Source organism: Eschrichtius robustus, chromosome 3 (genome assembly GCF_028021215.1).
Source record: "Eschrichtius robustus isolate mEscRob2 chromosome 3, mEscRob2.pri, whole genome shotgun sequence".
Taxonomy (NCBI): Eukaryota; Metazoa; Chordata; class Mammalia; order Artiodactyla; family Eschrichtiidae; genus Eschrichtius; species Eschrichtius robustus.
In genome coordinates this window covers 9,828,456-9,846,968 of record NC_090826.1, presented here as the reverse complement: position 1 = coordinate 9,846,968, position 18,513 = coordinate 9,828,456, and the positions used below count along the sequence as shown (strand labels likewise).

The 18,513-nt window shown below is 41.9% G+C and overlaps 1 protein-coding gene across 7 annotated transcripts in view; it reads right to left on the bottom strand.

Moving 5' to 3' along the window:
* Window positions 1-18,513, bottom strand: part of VPS13D (vacuolar protein sorting 13 homolog D) — a 248,003-nt gene that overhangs the window by 101,437 nt on the left and 128,053 nt on the right. For 6 of the 7 annotated variants that reach the window (XM_068538909.1, XM_068538911.1, XM_068538910.1 and 3 more), the window contains 8 exons: window positions 15,310-15,473; window positions 14,297-14,405; window positions 11,581-11,760; window positions 9,524-9,640; window positions 8,545-8,694; window positions 3,768-3,917; window positions 2,713-2,809; window positions 513-661 (listed from right to left, as the gene is read on the bottom strand). In XM_068538909.1, the coding sequence (XP_068395010.1) occupies window positions 513-661; window positions 2,713-2,809; window positions 3,768-3,917; window positions 8,545-8,694; window positions 9,524-9,640; window positions 11,581-11,760; window positions 14,297-14,405; window positions 15,310-15,473 (1,116 nt within the window). The remainder of the gene's footprint in view (window positions 1-512; window positions 662-2,712; window positions 2,810-3,767; window positions 3,918-8,544; window positions 8,695-9,523; window positions 9,641-11,580; window positions 11,761-14,296; window positions 14,406-15,309; window positions 15,474-18,513) is intronic. The other variant, XM_068538914.1, reaches the window with a different exon arrangement.

Below are 18,513 nucleotides of genomic sequence, written 5' to 3'. Positions count from 1 at the left end.
TAGGAAAGGAGGCTTTTACCTCACTGAGATTAAGCCAAGAGCTAAGCAGAGGGCAGATGGGGTTTTATGTAATTCTGTGTTTACTCTCTTTTGTTACTCTTTAATCTTTAGCAAAGTCATACTTAAACATTAAAAAAAGAAAAGAAAAGAAAAGAAATATACAGTTGACCCTTGAACACCACACTCAGTTTGAACTGCATGGTCCACTGACATGCGGATGTTTTCAGTAGTTTACTCGGATGCAGAACCGCACGTTAACGGAAGGCTGACTGTATGTTATATGCAGATTTTCAGTTGCGAGGAGGGGTGGGTGCTCCTAACCCTCACGCTGTTCAGCGGTCAACTGTATACCTGTACATACACGTGTGAGTCGATAAACCTTCTCAAAAGAGAAAAAACCTGTAAAAATACCTGCTACAAACGATGATGCCGGACAGAAAAGCAAGTGGTAAACACACTCGCTCTTTCCCAAGGAAAAGTCATTTCTAAACTTAACCCAGCTGGCAGCTCACCTTGAGATCCAGTGGTAGCTTGCTGGAGGTGAACACGCTCAGCTTGATCTGGGGGATGCTGATTTTGAGGTTTTCAAAGTAGTATCGAACCGGCGTCCCACCTTGCTCAGCTGTCTTTTCGTGGAGGTTTTCATCGTATTTTTCCACCTCTGGTACAAAGGTAGAATTGGTTTCTTGAAAAATAAGTTTCCTCTGAAGTCTCATGATTCAAATACTTTCGTTCACATTGCAAAGAAACTCACAGAAAAATGTAAACGTCTATTTGTCTAAATTTAATTTTTTAGGGCTCAGTAATATGTACAGTATCCTGATGCCATTTCTTTGTAAAAGTAGATCTGGTTCACGTTGCTGATCCAGAAAGTGCAATAGCTTAAGCTTTTGATTTGCGACGCTACTACCATCCGGCAGATATCACCTCTGGAAAAAAATAGTCCAGGTGGGAAAGCCAAAGGTCATGGGTGTGCTTGCTGGCAATGCGTTTTCTAGAAACCATGTCGTTATCATTATTATTACAAATGACCCAGGTTATCTGAATTTATTTCAGAAAATGGTATCTAAATAAGTACTTGGAGTGTAGTTGAACTGAATCATCATGAACAACGTGACCAATTAAATGATGAATCTGAGCGAAACATAATGCCTTAAAAAGAAACAGGCTGCAGGCTATAAAGAACCAACGTCACGACAAGTGGCTCTCTCTCCCAAACAGCGGACATCATTTAAATAGCAGAGTGGAGGCAGATTTCTCACTTGTTATCTCATGAAGTAAAAGGGATGAACATTGGCTAAAACACAGCAATGTGCTCTTCAACTTGATGCTGTCCCCACACCCAAGTGGGCAGCTTATTGGCACTTGGATTCATGTGCTTTTAGAAATAAAGCCAGAGACTGTACATAACTACATATCAAAGAAATTTATACTGTAAGCTTTTATATAGTTCTAGTCATAGAAAGAAGGGAATAGGTTAAAAAAAAAAAAAAAAAAGATAACCGCAGCAGAGACAGGCTTGTCTGTATTCAGGGAACAGGAGTAGTTATAGAAGGCAGAGGAGAGTCCTCAATGAAAGGAAGGCAGGCAAGGATTTTACAAAAGAGTCTAAATCCACTAGACAATGCTTGGGGAGAAATTTATTTAGAGCAACTTACAAGAAAAGCGTGTCCAATCAAGTCTAAAGTAAAACTTCCCAGGAAGGTACCAAAAGAGAACAGATACCTGGCAGGCAGGCTCAAGGGGCTCTCTGAACACAAATAAACACTGGCGTTCTGACCCAAAGTGGAGAACGCGGCACTAAACGGAACAGACAGGATCTTGCTCCTGATCCCAAATACACTTAAAGAAGCCTAAGTCTGGGATAAAAAGAGCAAAAATATTTTTCTTGCATTGTGTGCATGTATGTTCACGTGTACACGTGTCCCCAGGGGGGTTTTTCTCCCCCTTTAGCCAACGTGGGCAGATTAAACATTAAAAGTCTCTATCTTACCATTTCTTTGGGCTCAGTATTTAGTTTCGTCTTCAGAAGACTAAGCATTGCTGACTTCTTTCTGAGCTGTGTGTACAGTCTAGCAAAGGCCATGATGAGGCATCTAAAGTAAGGAGACAGCTACACAATTTCCGTGGCACTGCTGGAAAATTCAGGTCCTTCAATAGCTTATCTTACTCCCCTCTCCAAAGAAGGGTAAAGTAACTAGAAACCTTTGCAGTTACGCTACGGCATAAGGGTATGGATGTGAAAAACAGTGAAGGAGTTGAGGCTAGCCGATTTTCTTCCTCAGCTAAACCAAAGGAGCTGCCGAAGGGATTTCTGACTCTTGGCCCTGAATCTGCTTACTAAACAAAGGTTGGGAAACAAAGTGCTTTGCGGAACGACTGACATCACTTCCGCCATCCTAACGCAGGTGAGTCGCAAACCATGAAACAGAGAGGCGCAACACACTGCTTGCCGAACGCTTGCCCCAGGGTGTGCTGGGACACCAGGGGCCCTTGGAGCTGCTTCTTCCGTACACAGATAACACCTCAACACCTGTCAACAAGCAAGACGTAGAAAGAGAGCTGAACCACAAACCTTAGCTTCCCAGCTCAGACTACGAAGTGGACAGGGAGCCTGCCAGGCATTCAGAGGCCGCCTAGTTTCACAAGCAGACTAAAAAATGCCACCCTTGGGCCAGTTCCCAGATCCACACCTAGAACATTCGCCATTACCTGATTCTGCCTGATCGTAGCCAAAGAAACTCAGCAGCTTGAGGAGCAGTTTCTCCTCAACTTGTACCGTGAACCTCTGAGCCGTGACCATCAGATGCTAGAGATAAAGAAATTCTGAGTTACGGTGCGAATGCCAGAGGAACTTCCATCCGCGCCCTAAGAAGGCCCCTGTGATACGGCGTGGTCTCTTTACGGACGTGATTCCATAATCATACTGCCAAATTTCTTCCGGCTCATCTCTCTCTACACTGTTGTTATAACGAATCAAAAATTCCAGAAGATCAAAAATTCCAGAAGGAGACGATTCACCATCCTATTGCTTGGTTCCCAGGGCATCTGTGTCTGGTTAGTCAGGATTGCACTTTCAGATGCCCTGTGGTATATGGTACTGAGCTCACATGGACAGCAGCTAGTCTAAGGGCTTGTGAATTTGAGGGCCACAGGCAGGCGTGACCCCACTGGCGCTGGTGACAAAGGACCAGAAATATGAGAAGCGACCTCTAAGCTCCCACTTTTCCAGAACTTCGTGTTGTAACGCTAGCTTGTACATGAAGACTTCTCCAGGAAACAAAGTTTATCACTTCTGAATGATCTGCTTTTAGTAAACAGTGTGGCAGCTTACAGCGGAGGACGTCTGTCCCAAGGTCAGGCCCCTCCTATCCCTTTTCCAGTAGTCTTGGATTATTACTTTTTTAATTTATTTTATTGAAGTACAGTTGATTTACAATGTTGTGTGCCAATTTTTGGATTATTATTTTAATAATATATCGAGATCATGCCTGGTCACGACCAATCTAGAAGATGCTATACTTTCCTGCAGAGACTTCACGCTGACGAACACAGGCTCTGGCCCCTGTGGATTCAGTACTATTGCCCGCTGAATCATCAACACCACAACTGAGACTCTGAAGTTTTAAGAGGAGGTCCCATCAATTCCGCTACACAATGTATCGAGTCGCTTAGTGCCTCACCCCCACTGGACTATTTCCATCCACAGCCTGCACTGCTGCTCTGAGCCTTGGCTGCGAGAGGACAAATCAAGCCCACCAGCCTACCTTGTAGATGTTGGTCAGCGCGCTCTTACTGGGGAACTTCACCGTGTTCACTTGCACAGCAGGGCCTGTCTCAATGACCTCATTCTCATTGCTCAGAGGAGTCACAAAGAGCATGAAGGGCTGCGTGGTGCCAATGAGCTGATTGTCCACCTAGGACATGAAAAAGTAGCAACAAAAACAGACAAATTGCTCAGTTTTCATTTTTACCTTTAACTAGGTCTCACAATATGCAGGTCATTCAGAAAGTACTTTTGGAAAAATATATTCTCACTAACACCAGCAACAATAATAGCAGTAGTTAGGAGCTATACTTTATTTGCTGAGTACTGCGTGCCACGCACCGAGCTGGTCCCCTCACAAGCATTATCTCATCAAGTCCCATGACGGTCAGCCTGTCCAAGTTATCAAACTCAGGGCTCTGCTGCATCCTCACCACAACCTCCTGGGGACCATCACCGTCCTCACGTCATAGACAAAGAAGCTGAGAAGAGAGCCCCCTGCCTAAGGTTGTACACCTAGTCAATGACAGAACGAGGACTTGACTCCACTTCTCTCTGTCCCCAAAGCAAACGCTCTCAACTACTAGGCTATCGATGTTTCTCTTGCTCCAAATTCCCTGAAGAACTCAAACTAGAGAATCAGTAGCAGATGGCTACCAAACGGGCACAGCGGCCCATCCTAAAGTCAACTCCCTTCTAGGAACGGAGTGATGAAAGCAGTGGCACCAGGGACTGCTCTATTCATCCCCCCCCCCCCCATCAGCACCATTACCGAGAACACACTCTCCACACTCAGGTAGGTTTACGGACATCCGGAGGCTCACGGCAGGAAGCAAGCATCTTTACTTTGTTTTACCCTAAAGGCCCACACTAGGAAGAGGAAAGAGGAGAGAACACGTGTCGGGTACCCCTAGACGTACTTCCTACACATCACCTAACACATCCCTCACTACAACCTTAAAGGTTAAGTGTTATTCCTCCCCATTTTACAAACAAGAAAACAGAAGCTTAGAGAAGCTTAGAGAAGTTAAATTACTTGCCCACATTCACAAGGTGTAATAGTAAGTAGGAGAGTTGGGATTCAAATGCAGGTATTTCGAGCATCAAGCCCTTGACCTTTCCATTGTATCACATGGGTTCCCAGAGAACCATTCTGTACAATCGCTGCAGATGGTCCTTCTGTTGGCTTTCAAGGTGCAGAGAAAAGGGCGAGGGACCTAGAGCGCTTCTTCCTACTTCCGCTCTTGCTTCCTACCATATGCTCTCTATACAGCAGCCAAAATGATCTTTCAAAAACACAAATCATGTCCCTCCTTCCTGGACACCCTGCAGTGGCTTCCCTTTCTCCGAGGACAGGACGGCACTCCTCAGCACAGCCCCCAAGGGCCCACCTGATCCAGTCTCACTACACACCACTCTCCTCCAGGCTCGCCACCGTGCCTTGCACACAAGCCTCCCTGCTGTTTCTCAAAGATGGGCAAGTCTCTCCTCCCTCAGAATTTTCCCGAACATTTTCCCCCTAGTATACCTTTTCTCTGGTTTTCTCATTCTCTTCTTCCAAGTTCAGCTCAGCTCCCACTTCCTCAGGAAGACCCTCCTAGGCCACTTTACCTAAAGCAGCAGCACCCCTCTTTATTCTCTCACAGCAGTTATACCAGGCTGGAATTATTTATTTGCTTGCTCGCTCACTCGCTGGCTGACTTCTTCCCTAGTCTGTTAGCTCAGAGAGCAGAAACTTCATCTTCTGAGTCACGGTGGTATCTCCAGAGCCCAGTGCCATGCCCAGCACACAGATGATACTCAGAAAGAATCCACCGAGTGAATGAATCACCGGTCACACCCAATAGAGGAAATGACGATAAAGTCTCACCTTATTCTGACCTCTTCTTTGTTCTTTCCCCAAACACATTTGATACAAGTGTACTAACTGCGAATTTCTAAGTATTCCATTATTCTACTGTATTCCATTAAATCTTATTGTTTTAGTCTCCCAATTAGATTTAGACACTCCCTAAGGGCAGGACTATATTTTCTGTTTTTAAAAATTCTTCCTCATAGCACTGTAATCATAGTAAATTCTCGAATCTATTTATTTTCTACAATTTACAGCACACATTAAATCAAGAGGTACTACAGGAAAAAAAATCTTTTTAATTACGGTAAAAAGTCAATGAAATTAATGAACAGCAAATGATTCCTCGGATCTTCTCTGTAAGATCAAAAAAGAAACACAAAGAAATAGAGGTGCAAGATACTAACTTTTTATCCTCAAACAAATGGGATGTCATTAGCCTGAACTCTCTGCTATTTGTGATATATGATGAAAGAAAAAATTCTTCTGAAAAGGGGTTTTGGCATGATAATCCTTTATAACATTTTTTTGTAGTGTGGATCTGCTGGAAATGAGTCCTTTTAGTTTTTGAATGTCTAAACACACCTTTAATTCACCCTTGTTTTTGAAAGATATATTTGCTGGGCACTGACTTCTAGGTTGGCAGGTTTTTTTTCCTTTCAACACTTTAAAGACGTTGCTTACCATATTCTCACTTGCATTGCTCCCAATAAGAAACTGGCTGTCATTCTCACCTTTGTTCCTTGTGAGGAACGTGGCTTTTTTAATCTGGATGCTTTATCACTGGTTTTGAATAAATGATCAGGATGTACCTTGGTACAGTTTCCTTCATGTCGTGTGTGTGGCAGGGCAGGGGGGAGGCGCAGGGGAGGGTGTGAACGTGGGTTTGCATTTGAGCTGCTTCTGTGAGTTTATAGTTTTCACTAAGTTTGGAAAATTTATGGTCAAAATCTCTTTTTTTTTTTTTTTTTAAATAAAATTGAATTTAATTCATGATTTTTATTTTTTTTAAATGTTTATTTATTTATTTATTTATTTGGCTGCATCGGGTCTTCATTGCAGCACATGGGATCTTCACTGCAGCATGCAGGATCCTTCACTGCGGCGCACGGGCTTCTCTCTAGTTGTGGCAGGCAGGCTCTAGAGCACGCCGGCTCAATAGCTGGGGTGCATGGGCTTAGCTGCCCCTTGGAATGTGGGATCTTAGTTCCCCGACCAGGGATCAAACCCACGTCCCCTTCGTTGGAAGGTGGATTCTTAACCACTGGACCACCAGGGAAGTCCCTAATTCATGACTTTTAAAAGTTATTCATGATTAAAAAAAAAAAAAAAGCAGACATTTACCTAACAACAAGAACAAAACCCTCTAACAAACATAATAATTACAAAATTCCTTCCAATTTTTTTTTTTTCTGTCTCCTCCTCTCTCTCTCCTCTGGGGACTCCAATTATCCATATATTAGGTTGCTTGAAGTTTTCCCATAGGTCACTGATGCTGCTCTCTTTGTGGGGTTTTTTTCCCCCTTGGATTATTTTTCTCTGGGTATTTCAATTTGGACAGTTTCTCTCGTTATGTCTTTAAGTTCACTAATCATTTTTTCTGCAGTGTCATCTGCTACAGATCAAATCCAGTGTTTTTTCCATTTCATTTTAATCTCTAGTTTGATTTGAGATTTTTATATCTTCCATGTCTCTACTAAACTTTTTGAACATGTAGAACAGAATACAGTTACAATGAGTTTTAATGTCCTTCTCTGAAAATCCAAACATCTGCGTTAGCTCTGGGTTACTTCTGAATGATTATTCTCCTCATTATATACTGTGCTTTCCTGCCCCTTTGCACACCTGGTAATTTTTGATAGGATGCCAGATACTGTGGTATTTGCTTTGTTGGGTGCTGGATGTTTCTGTATTCCATTAAATCTTGAGCTTCATTGTTCAGGGATATGGTTAATTTACTTGGAAACAGATTGATTCTTTCAGAGTTTCCTTTTGTGTGACTGATTTGTTAGGTAGGTCTGGAGCAGTGCTCAGCCTAGGGCACACAGCTCTCCACAGAGGCCCAAGACTTTCTGGAAGGCTCCTCCCAATGTCCCGTAATTATCAGTGTTCCCAGTGTGGCCGGCGGTGAGCAGCCGGTGCTGTCCCCATGAGCCTTGCGGACGGCAGGCTCCTCTGATCTGCCCTTTGCTGAGTATCTGCGGGGCCCTCTGCAGATCTCCCGAGACTTCTTTCTGTGCAGCGTGCTCCTCCCAGGTCTGCCGTCCCATGAACTCTGGCTGCCTTGGTCCTAGGACTCTCAACCCTGTTCAGCTCATCCACTCTGCTGGGTTCTGTCTCAGTCTCTCCGCCTGGTGACATGGCCTGGAAACTTTTTCAAGGCAGCAAGCTGGGGTGATTGCAGGGCTCACCTCTTTTGTTTCCCACCTCTCAGGGATCACTGTCCTTTGTTGCCTGATGTCCAGTGTCTTGAATCTGTTGTCTCCTTATTTGATCTGGATTTTGGGGGTGTTTCAGGTAGGAAAGTAAATCAGGTCCCTGTTACTCCACCTTGGTCGGAAGCACAAGTCCACTTCCCTTGTTTTTCTCCCTATGGTGAATTTCAGTTCCTCTAAATTATGGTTAGATGGTTTCCACTGTTTTCTCTATTGGCAAGATGAGGGACCATGGGTCACCTTCCTCCATGCCACCTTGACTAAGTTATCTAAGTTACTGATGGACTAGCTGCTATATTCAGAATTCTGCTCTACAGAAAAATTAGTAAGACAAATATAGGTAGAAGAATTCTTTTCATAGAACGATCTTTTGAAGACCACAAGAAATTTGTGCCAAAGCATTAAAGTTTTTAGAACATCAAACACTGATCTGGTCGGCTGTTCAGCAGGAAGAAAAGGAGATCAACAAGTCCTAAGCCTCCCCCTCTCACCTGTACATCCTGTATGCTGAGTTCTAGCATATGACTGGTGGCCAGCTGTGTGTAGTGCACATTGATTCCCGTAAGACTTGCAAAGACCAGTTCTTCTGGGACTTTATTAATTAAAGACAACCCAATTCCACCTTCTAACTTCACAAGCACCTGAAAGGAAACCAAAATATGGCACACTGACAGTTTAAAACAGAGCTCAAGGTAGCCAGGAGAGTACAAGGAAATAAATGGCTTTACATCCCTCTACTTTGCCTCTAAGCAGATGAAAACCACGTAGGAGCTGTATTACTCACCTTGACGGCTCAAATTCCATCATCTCACTAGAAGCCTTCCTCTCCAGGCACACTCCCCACCCCAACCAGAACTCCGCAGTGATATGATAATACCTCTACCGGAGCACTGATGACATTCTGCATCTCATTACAGGAAAATAATCATTTGAGAATCTTTGTCCCTATTTGAGAGACAAGCTCTTATTAAGTTATTCACCAAACTTCTATAACATCCAATACAGTGCTTTACATATAGGTTTTTTTTTTTTTAAGATTACTGAATAAATATGGAATAAGTGTGCTTTTTCACACTTATCTCATGTTCCTTTCCAAACTTTTCACTTTCTTTCCAATGCCCAAACAGGGCCAGGGAAACGAAGATGTCAGAGTCAACTGGGGCCAAAAAGATAAAACCTAGTTTGCTTATTCTCAACCTTCACTCCTTTTAAAATTCAAATAATTTAGCTTTCTTTATTTTCATCTTACTGTAACAACATTTGTTACATTCTGATTTGACCTGAGCTGTCATTTAACTAACATATCCACACATTCATGATGTGATAACATTAAATACTATGAAGTAACACTGATACTTAGAAGTCATACAGGTCAGAAAGAAAAGAGAAGGTCTCAACTGAGAAAACCAAAGAGCAAAATTCTAAACAAATTTGTAATGAAGAAATGACCTTGCAATGGCTAATACATACTTCCAATTCCTGCTCTGTGTCTGGATTCTTTAATTTCTGCAGCTCTTGATCCGTAACAGGAAGTTCATCCACTTCGTACGATGAACGGTCACTTTTCCGTTGGGAGAAATCTGTTATCTGAGGTCAAATAAAACACTGTACTTACTAAGAGGGCTCAAACTTCCACTGCGAAACCCACTCCATACCAACTGTGTAAGTCAAAGTCACTATATGCTCAATAATCCTATGGAAGTTAATGGTTTCCAAAGCACTGCTAAGGTAAGATTTATATAATAATGAAGCAAATTTGGTCTTGAGTCTGTATGACTAACACCAAGCTGTAGACCTTGAGAGCTTCATATAGTGGGAGTTCGGCATCTGTAGGTGATCTAGAATTATAGCTCAAGTCAAAACATGCAAACTTCAGGATCAAGGCATTCATTTTTTGCCTTAAGAGAAGGGTGCTTTTTAAAGAGATATTGTGGATTATGGCGTACCATCTCAGAGAATTTACTGTTACACATCAACATCTTTTCTTTTTCCTTAACTCTAATTCCCCATGCCCTGATAAATCCATATCTCCAGCACAGAACTCTCCCTGAGCTACAGACCCATACTTACACTGACTTCCAGACACCTTCATGTAGATACCATACACTTAATAAGTCCAAAACTTAACTCTTCATTTCCCCCCAGAAGTCTGCTCTGTGCACATCTCTTAGTGATGGAGATTATCATCCTCCTAGTTGCCCAAATCAAAATCTCGAAGGCCATTCTTGACTCCTTCCTCTCTCTCATCCGCACATTCAAGCAATCACTAAGTCTGACTGACTCTACCCCTTAACAAGCTTTCATTTCTATTCATTTCTCTCCAACCTCCTCCTCATGTCCACCCCCCTGCCATGTATTCTAGTTTGGGTCACCATAATCTCTCATCCAGATCCCTCCTAACTGGTCTTTCTCTGTCTCCAGTTTCACTCCAACTCTCCACACTGCAGCCAGAGTGAGCAAGTTAAAATAAATTTCTGATTGTGTCACTCCCTGACTCTTTGCTGCCATAGAAAAAACACAAAATCTTTAGCATGTATCAGGCTTTTAATGTTCTGGCCCCTGCTTCGGTCCCCTGCCTGTTTCTTAGCATATTCTACGTGCCAGTTGGATCACTCTCCTTTATCTCCAAGCCTTCAATGGAGATATATAACTTCCCATATATATATACTTTGCTTATTTTGTTTATTGCTCATGGTTTATCTACCCCACTAGAATGTAAGCTCCAAGAAGGCAGGGAACTTTGTTTGTTCACTAGTCTAGGTTCAGTACCTAGAACCGTGCCTGGCTCTAATAGGGGCTCAGTAAATAACTGGTGAATGAATACTCTCATTCTTAGGGCACAGCCCCTCCACCTTTCCTTCTTGATTTGGCTAACTCCCTTCAGTTAACATTCAGATCTCAGCTTAAGTGTTACTTCTCTTAGAAAGCCCCTGCCGGTCTCCAAATCTGGGCATACAAATCCTTTCTAGATACTCCCCATAGCACCCTCCACTCCTACTTTCATAACACAACATGTTAATTATCTCATTAGAGACCTCATATATCTCCTTGTTGTCAATGTTATTAATATATCAATTATTTAAATATATAATAAACATATATAACAATTGATAATAATATGTACTGTTCTTGGCATTATCTTCTTTAATTCTTATACTTTTTTTTTACTCATTCTTTTTTTTTTATTAGTATTGAAGTATAGTTGATTTACAATGTTGTGTTAGTTTCAGGTGTGCAGCAAAGTGATTCAGTGATACATACATATTTATCTCTTTTTTCAGATTCTTTTCCCTTATAAGTTATTACAAAATAATTCTTATACTTTTTAAAAATCATCTTGTATTTTACTTATACTCTGATTCTTATAACAACTTTGTGAGGCAGGTCTTATCCCCACTTTATAAATGAGGACACGCTATCCTCACATCCAGCACAGATACTTCAATAAACATCTGCTGAATGACTGACTATGTGGGGGCGGGGGGAGCACACTGAGACTCAGGTCAGTTCTTACGATAAATTATCACCTGGAGCGCTCTAGTTGGTCCATCTGGGATGACCCTGATGGACAACATTCCAGAACCAGGCCTCATTTTTTGGTTAATAAATTGTTGTTCAGGTGGAACTGGCCCCAAAAGCTCCATGGATGTGTCCGGACCAAGAACAACTTCAGCTCCGTCAAACAAACCAGAAAGCCCTCCTTTGGCCTACAGGACAGAATAAAGATGTGTAAGAAAAGGCAAAGGCACTGACTCTGACAATTTAACATGTCATTTCAAACAAGTTACCAAAATTTAAACTCTCTTCTGAAGGGTCATGGTCAACACATAGCAAAGCATTTACTGGTCTTTCAGCTTTACAGATGATAAAGAACAGGAGGATTACTTGGGCAAGATGGAAAGTTACACTACATGAATTTAGGGAATTCAAGGTAAGATAATTCCATGAATACAGTATATTAGTTTAGTAATAACTTCTAGTCATTAAGATAAGCTTAAAAAAAAAAAAGTACCAAAAACCCTATTTCTCTGAGTACTCTCACTAGGGTTTGCTTCAAAAGCTGAAACATTCTGAAAATTTAAGAAGTATCACTATCACTGAGCTTTCCAATAAAAAGCAAATTCTGGAGTTGAAAACCTCCCCAAACAGGCATACGGCTGGACAATCAAATATTCAAAATATGGTGCCTCTTCTAACATGAAACAGGGAACTGTGAATGTCATCTGATAGCCAGTTATTCGGGCCTTTGGAGAAAAGTACCTTCTTGCTATATGCCCCAAGTAAAATGGAAGTCTGCAGAATGATGCCTTTGGGAGAGTGAATACAGGGCTAGAGAAGATAATAGCTAAAGTGTCTAGATCCCCCTCTGTTAGTTTTTAAACAGTGAGTAATGAAAAGGAAAATTTGAGCTGGGTTTATAGCTTCAACATGGAGAAAGCTTTTATAACTGTTTTAAGTTTAGAAGGAAAGTGCATACACAACCTTATAAGGGTAGTGTCAGAAAATGTTTTAATGCCTTCAATTATTTTATTCAGAATAATAAGATTGAAACAAGTTTATTTCCCTAACCAAAACACATTCTGCTCTGCTGAATACTGCTATTATAGGGTCACTCAGAGAAATGATGAAATAGATTCAAGAAACAACAAACACCAGAAAGGGATTTTTTTTTTTTGGTTGGGGGGGCGGCGGTGGGTTGGGCAGGATGCTCTAAGAGAATTGGAATTACATGGGCTTTAGAAACAAACCAGAAGTAAAGTCAGGGTCAGACACGGAACCCAACAATTATAACAAGCCCTCTTTTGCCTCTAGAAGTCTGAATTGCATTGCTAATTGAAAATCACAAATCCATTCCAGATGTGTGCTTCATGTAAGTAAGCAGCTTGTCTTTGATGAAAAAAGCTCAGGGCACTAGAGATAAAGAAAATAAATCTCACCAAACAGCAGTCAGGGGCTCCGTACAGTTCTGCTCGCTCCCCCGGAGAACAGGCTCCCCTTATGGAAGGACAGCCTGGTTTCCACCAGCGTCAAACACACTAAGAGCTCTCCAGGTTCTGGGCCTGATGTTCTAGTGTTTACCTTTTGGGTAAAGCCCCAGGCTGAGGCAGAACTGCACACACAGTCACACGTGCTGTTGAGACACCTTCCTACCACTCATCTCAGATCCATGGTCTCATTCCTGGCCTGAAGCCAGAAGGAGAGAAAATCCAAATTCCTGGTAACTTTCCAAACACACATTTGCTTATAAAGTACCTGGGAGCTTTTCATGGGGTGGACTGGCTGACTTGAAGGCAGGGGAAACTGAACAGCAATCTTCATTTCGACATTTGCTACAACAATGAAATGTTTATTTGGGGACCACTGAGAATGCAGAAGTAAACAGAATCTAGGGCATGCAGAGCCCATGAAGATTACTCACCATCTCACAGAACACTTTATAAAAGATGGTTTTAACCTCACAGGTCTAAAACTAATCCATCTAATTTAGTGGTGGGCTTTTAGCTGACATTTTTCTTTCTTTCTTTTTAAAATTACATAGGTAATTTATCTCATCAAAGAAAAAAAATCCAGATAAGCCAACGGGGGTAAAAAAAAACCATCACTCAGAAGCAACCATTCCTAATACATTTCTTACATATCACCTTCAATAACATTTCCCATGTAAATATGCATAGATGCACAAAGTTTCGTGGTTTTCCTGACTAAAATGAAATAATACATATTTGCACGGTAATTATTTTTTTCCCATTCAACAACATCTCATGTATATCTTTTTTTTTTTTAATTTGTTGTTGCCCTTTTTTTTTTTTTTTTTAATTTTATAGCTACTTTATTTATTTATTTATTTATTTATTTTTGGCTGTGTTGGTTGGGTCTTCGGTTCGTGCGAGGGCTTTCTCTAGTTGCGGCAAGTGGGGACCACTGTTCATCGCGGTGCGGGGACCGCTCTTCATCGCGGTGCGCGGGCCTTTCACTATCGCGGCCCCTCCCGTTGCGGGGCACAGGCTCCAGATGCGCATGCTCAGTAGTTGTGGCTCACGGGCCCAGCTGCTCCGTGGCATGTGGGATCTTCCCAGACCAGGGCTCGAACCCGTGTCCCCTGCATTAGCAGGCAGATTCTCAACCACTGCGCCACCAGGGAAGCCCTCATGTATATCTTAATTAAGACTTTGTTTCAAAAAAAAAAAAAAAAAAAGGCTCAACCACTGCTTGCTGCAACTGGGGATGTCAAAAGCTACTAACCTGGACAACCAACCCATGTAACCCACAGGTCAGTTTCCCTTCTCGGAAACTCCACGTCTGGGTTGTGCTTCGCCTACGATCAGGCTTTCTTAGCATCAGCGGCTCGTATCTAGAAGAAAGGAAAATGCAACAAGTCCTGTGAGTCAAATATTTCAGGCCTGAAGAGAGTATCAGGGTCGCGGTTTTACTCTTCTTCCTTCCAATATCCTCTGCCCTTAAAATCTAACAGGCAGTTAGCTTGAATCCTACGGCAGCTAGGTATCTCTCAGTGAGGAAAGAGGAATAAAACAAAATGGAAAGCAATGAGGACACAAATATGAATACTTTAAGGATTCATAATTTAATACATATAATAGGGGTTCTTGCTTTCTCACAATGACAAGCTGTCATGTAGCACAAGAAAGGTTTTTAAAATATTTTCGAAAATCCTTTTCTGTTTTATTTCCAAATACTTTTATTTTGTAATGGGTTTTAACTTCTAAGTCATCTAAAGTCATTTTGGAAGTAAACAAGGTATTAACTGAAAACACACTGATTTCATGGAGAAACTGAGGAACAGGCTAATAAAATAACTTATTCAAAGTTAAAGAGCTGATTTGAATCCAAGGAGTTAGTCATAAAAACACATTTGATTATTCTCTTAATAATTTATTTCTGCTTTCAAGGGATTTAACAAAATTCTTAGATTTAAAAAAACAAACTGTTCACTTCTCGGGAGCAGGGGTAGATAGACGTTTGGATGAAAAGACATTCATGCTTCATAACATATTCTTCTTATAGTTTGATTTTTTTTTTTTTTTTTTTTTTAACATCTCCATGGGCACTTCCATAATACCTTTAAAACATAAAACAGAAACCCAATACTCATGTTTGGAAATACAACAGGTTTCTGTCATTGAAGACAAATACAAATTCTTACTTCATTTATAGACCCTTTGCTTTCTGGTGTAGATTTCTTCTGAGTCTGAATTTGAAAGCAGTGAACTTGAATCAAAAGTTGCCATGAGAGTTACCTGTTGTCAGTGACTGCAGCGAGACCAGCAATATCTAAGATGGCAGAGCCCTCGGTGGAGCGGGCGGCCAAGGGCTTGCTGGGGTTGTGAGGCGCGGAAGAGCCCTCGTGGGCCAGCATGCCTGTTTCAGTCATCCTCCACAGCTGAGAACGCTTCCCTGGCTCCTGTTGGGAAGAGACAGCAAGAGCCATCATGTGCAGCCACGGCTTCATACAAGGGCTTCAAGAGCTTCACACGGGGCTGAATGAGTTCTCAAGTAGGGACTGTACTAAAAGACACTTCCTGATTATGTCAATGCTTAATTCAAACTTGCACTGCTGTCAATCTCTAGTTGCACTTCGGATAAAATGTGCTAAACTCTTGAACCAAACAACCAAAAATGACAAATAATATAAATTTTTAAAATTTATTTTTTTCATACGCTTAATACTTTCTGAGCAAACCAGTTAGTCGAGGTTCAATCTACTCTCCTCGACTAGCTACACTGCTACGTTAACTGCTATTCCAGATGGCAGCCCTCCAGTGCCCTTACCTAAAAGAGCGATCCAATTATATAAAGTATATATGATATTCCCAGTATTTGGTCTTTGGTTATCCTCATAACTGGCAGACAACCAGAATTTACCAGAGCTCTCCCCCATCCCATGTTTATACGGGAAGCATACTACATTGATGGTTTCCAATTTCCAATTTACTGGGTTTACTAGTAAGTGGATTGTATTCAAAAGTTATACTAGATTTATTGCTATTAATTCTAAATATATTTTCTCTTAGGAGTATTTTATAAGCAGTACTTGAACTTCCAGGTCAATCCATGAAAGTCTGTATAATCCATTATATATAAGAAGTAATAATAATAATAGTAATAATACCTCCTGAATATTTACTATGTGTCAGCCACTGATCAGTGTGAGTTACACATAGTAATTCATTTAATCCTCAAAACAATCCAGTGAGGTATATACTATTACTATTCTTACTTAAAATGCAGAAGTCCCAGTGAGATAAAGAAACTTCACCATGGTCACGTAACTAGTAGGTGGTAGAGTGAAGGTTTGAACCCCTGCAGTGTTGAGTCCAGGGACGACATGCTTATCCACTTTGCCACACTACCTTTCTAACACACACAATCCCTGTAATTCCATTTCAGTAACACCTCACCATTGAGAATACTCTTTCTATGGGAACGTATACTCCAACTAGACCTGTCAGGATCACATTCTGGGTACCACAAACGCATCCACACGCTGCCCCGCGTTGGAAAGACAGCTTCTGCATCAAAGCTGTCAAAGCTGCATTAAAAGCTAACAAAGTAATATGAATGCTGGAGTCGAATGCCAGGATCTGAAATCCAGCTGCCTCATTTACCAGCTAAGTGACCTTGGATAAGCTACTAAATTTCTCAGAGCTCCTGTTTCCTGATCTGTCAAAGGGGGAAATTAAGCTACGTCTGAGGGTTCTTGTGATAAGTGCAATAAATACAAGGCACTTTCAGCACATACGTGGCACAGGGTTAATGCCTCGATAAATGTTTGCTATGTTATCATGACCACGTCCCTTTACACAGCACGTTACGTACAGCATCCTAGTTGATCCCTCTCACAAACCTGGGAGATCAGTGGGAAAATGAGGCTCAGGTAGGAATGCGAAACACCAGATTATCATCATCTTTAAGTGGCAAAGCCAGAACTCAAATCTAGAAGATATGATGCTCTCTCTCTCTTTTTTTTTTTTTTTTTTTTATTTTACGTTGGAGTATAGTTGATGAACAATGTTGTGTTAGTTTCAGGTGTACAGAGAATTGAGCAGAGTTCCCTGTGCTGTACAGCAGGTCCTTGTTGGTTATCTATTTTATTTATTCATTTATTTTTTATCTATTTTAAATACAGCGGTGTGACGATGCTCTTTCTGCTGGCTGCTAACGCCTCCTCTGTCTGTGAAAAGAGATGAAACTGAGCTGCGCCTCTCCACCCGCAATCCCCACATGCTGACTCCTCTGTTCACAGTAAGAGAATACATCTATCCCTAGCAACAAAACCACACGGAAAAGCATCTCAGTCTTCCCGGAGGTGTTCCAGATCGGGAATCAAAGCACAGATGCCCCGGTGACATCAAGTTTTCATACATGGATCCTCTGCTGCCTGCCCGTGTGTGCAGGCTCACCATCACTGGAAACTACCCAAACCTCCATTTAAAAACCCAACATCCACCATTCTCCTGCCAGTTCCCTTCCCCTGCCCCCTTTCCTCACAATTTAGTCCTAAAACCTTGAGGTGAGACTGAGGGAGGGAGAAGGCCATGGGGTCTGTGTGAGGGTAGGTGGGTATATTGTGGTGGCCCGGCCCAGAGGGGGATGTTGGAACCCAAGGTGGGTGCTGATCCCTATCGAGGGGCTGGGGAGGCGAGCCTAGTGTGGGTTGTCAGAGACAAAGACAGGTGAGGAGGGAGCTCCTGCAGGGGGTGGGGTTGGAAGGGGAGCTGCCCAGCATGTGGAGATGAGGGCCCACGCCAGGTAACAGCGTGTGTCCACACTCGGGGGCGGCGGGGGGGGGGGGGGGGGGGGCACAACTGTGATGAGAGAACATGGGTTACATTCACGGGAACTGATCAAATTAATAAATACATTCTTAGTGTCGGACAAGGGAGTTACAAATATGAAAAGGGAAAAAATTAGAATGAGCTTTGTAATGCTGGACTAGAATTAGAACTATTAAAAAAAAAAAAAAAAGAACTATTAGTGTGAACTGCTGGTGCTTAATACACAGAGACAGAGAAATCTGTTGAATATATAAATACACATATAAGATATATGTATGCATATGCACATATGTTATGTATATAAGCAGATATAGTATGTGCCGTGTGTGTGCATATATACGTCATGTATACATAAAATCGCTAGGTCTGTCCCTTGAGAGAGTCTGGGAACAGCGACACCACAACAGCAACAAGGGCACCTAGTGTACATATCTTAAGTTTCTAAATTCCATTCTCTGATAAAAGGAATCAGGGCTCCTTAAAGAAGTGGCAAATTCTGGGAATGCTGCAGGGAAAGCACAAGATGAGCCCAAAATAACTTGCTGTGTCAGAAAGTATGAAAGTGCTCAAGGCATGAGGGGGCATATGTCAACAGGACACAGAAGGTTAAAGGCACTCCCACTGGCCAAATATGAGAACTGAGGATAAAAATAAATCCTGACAGTA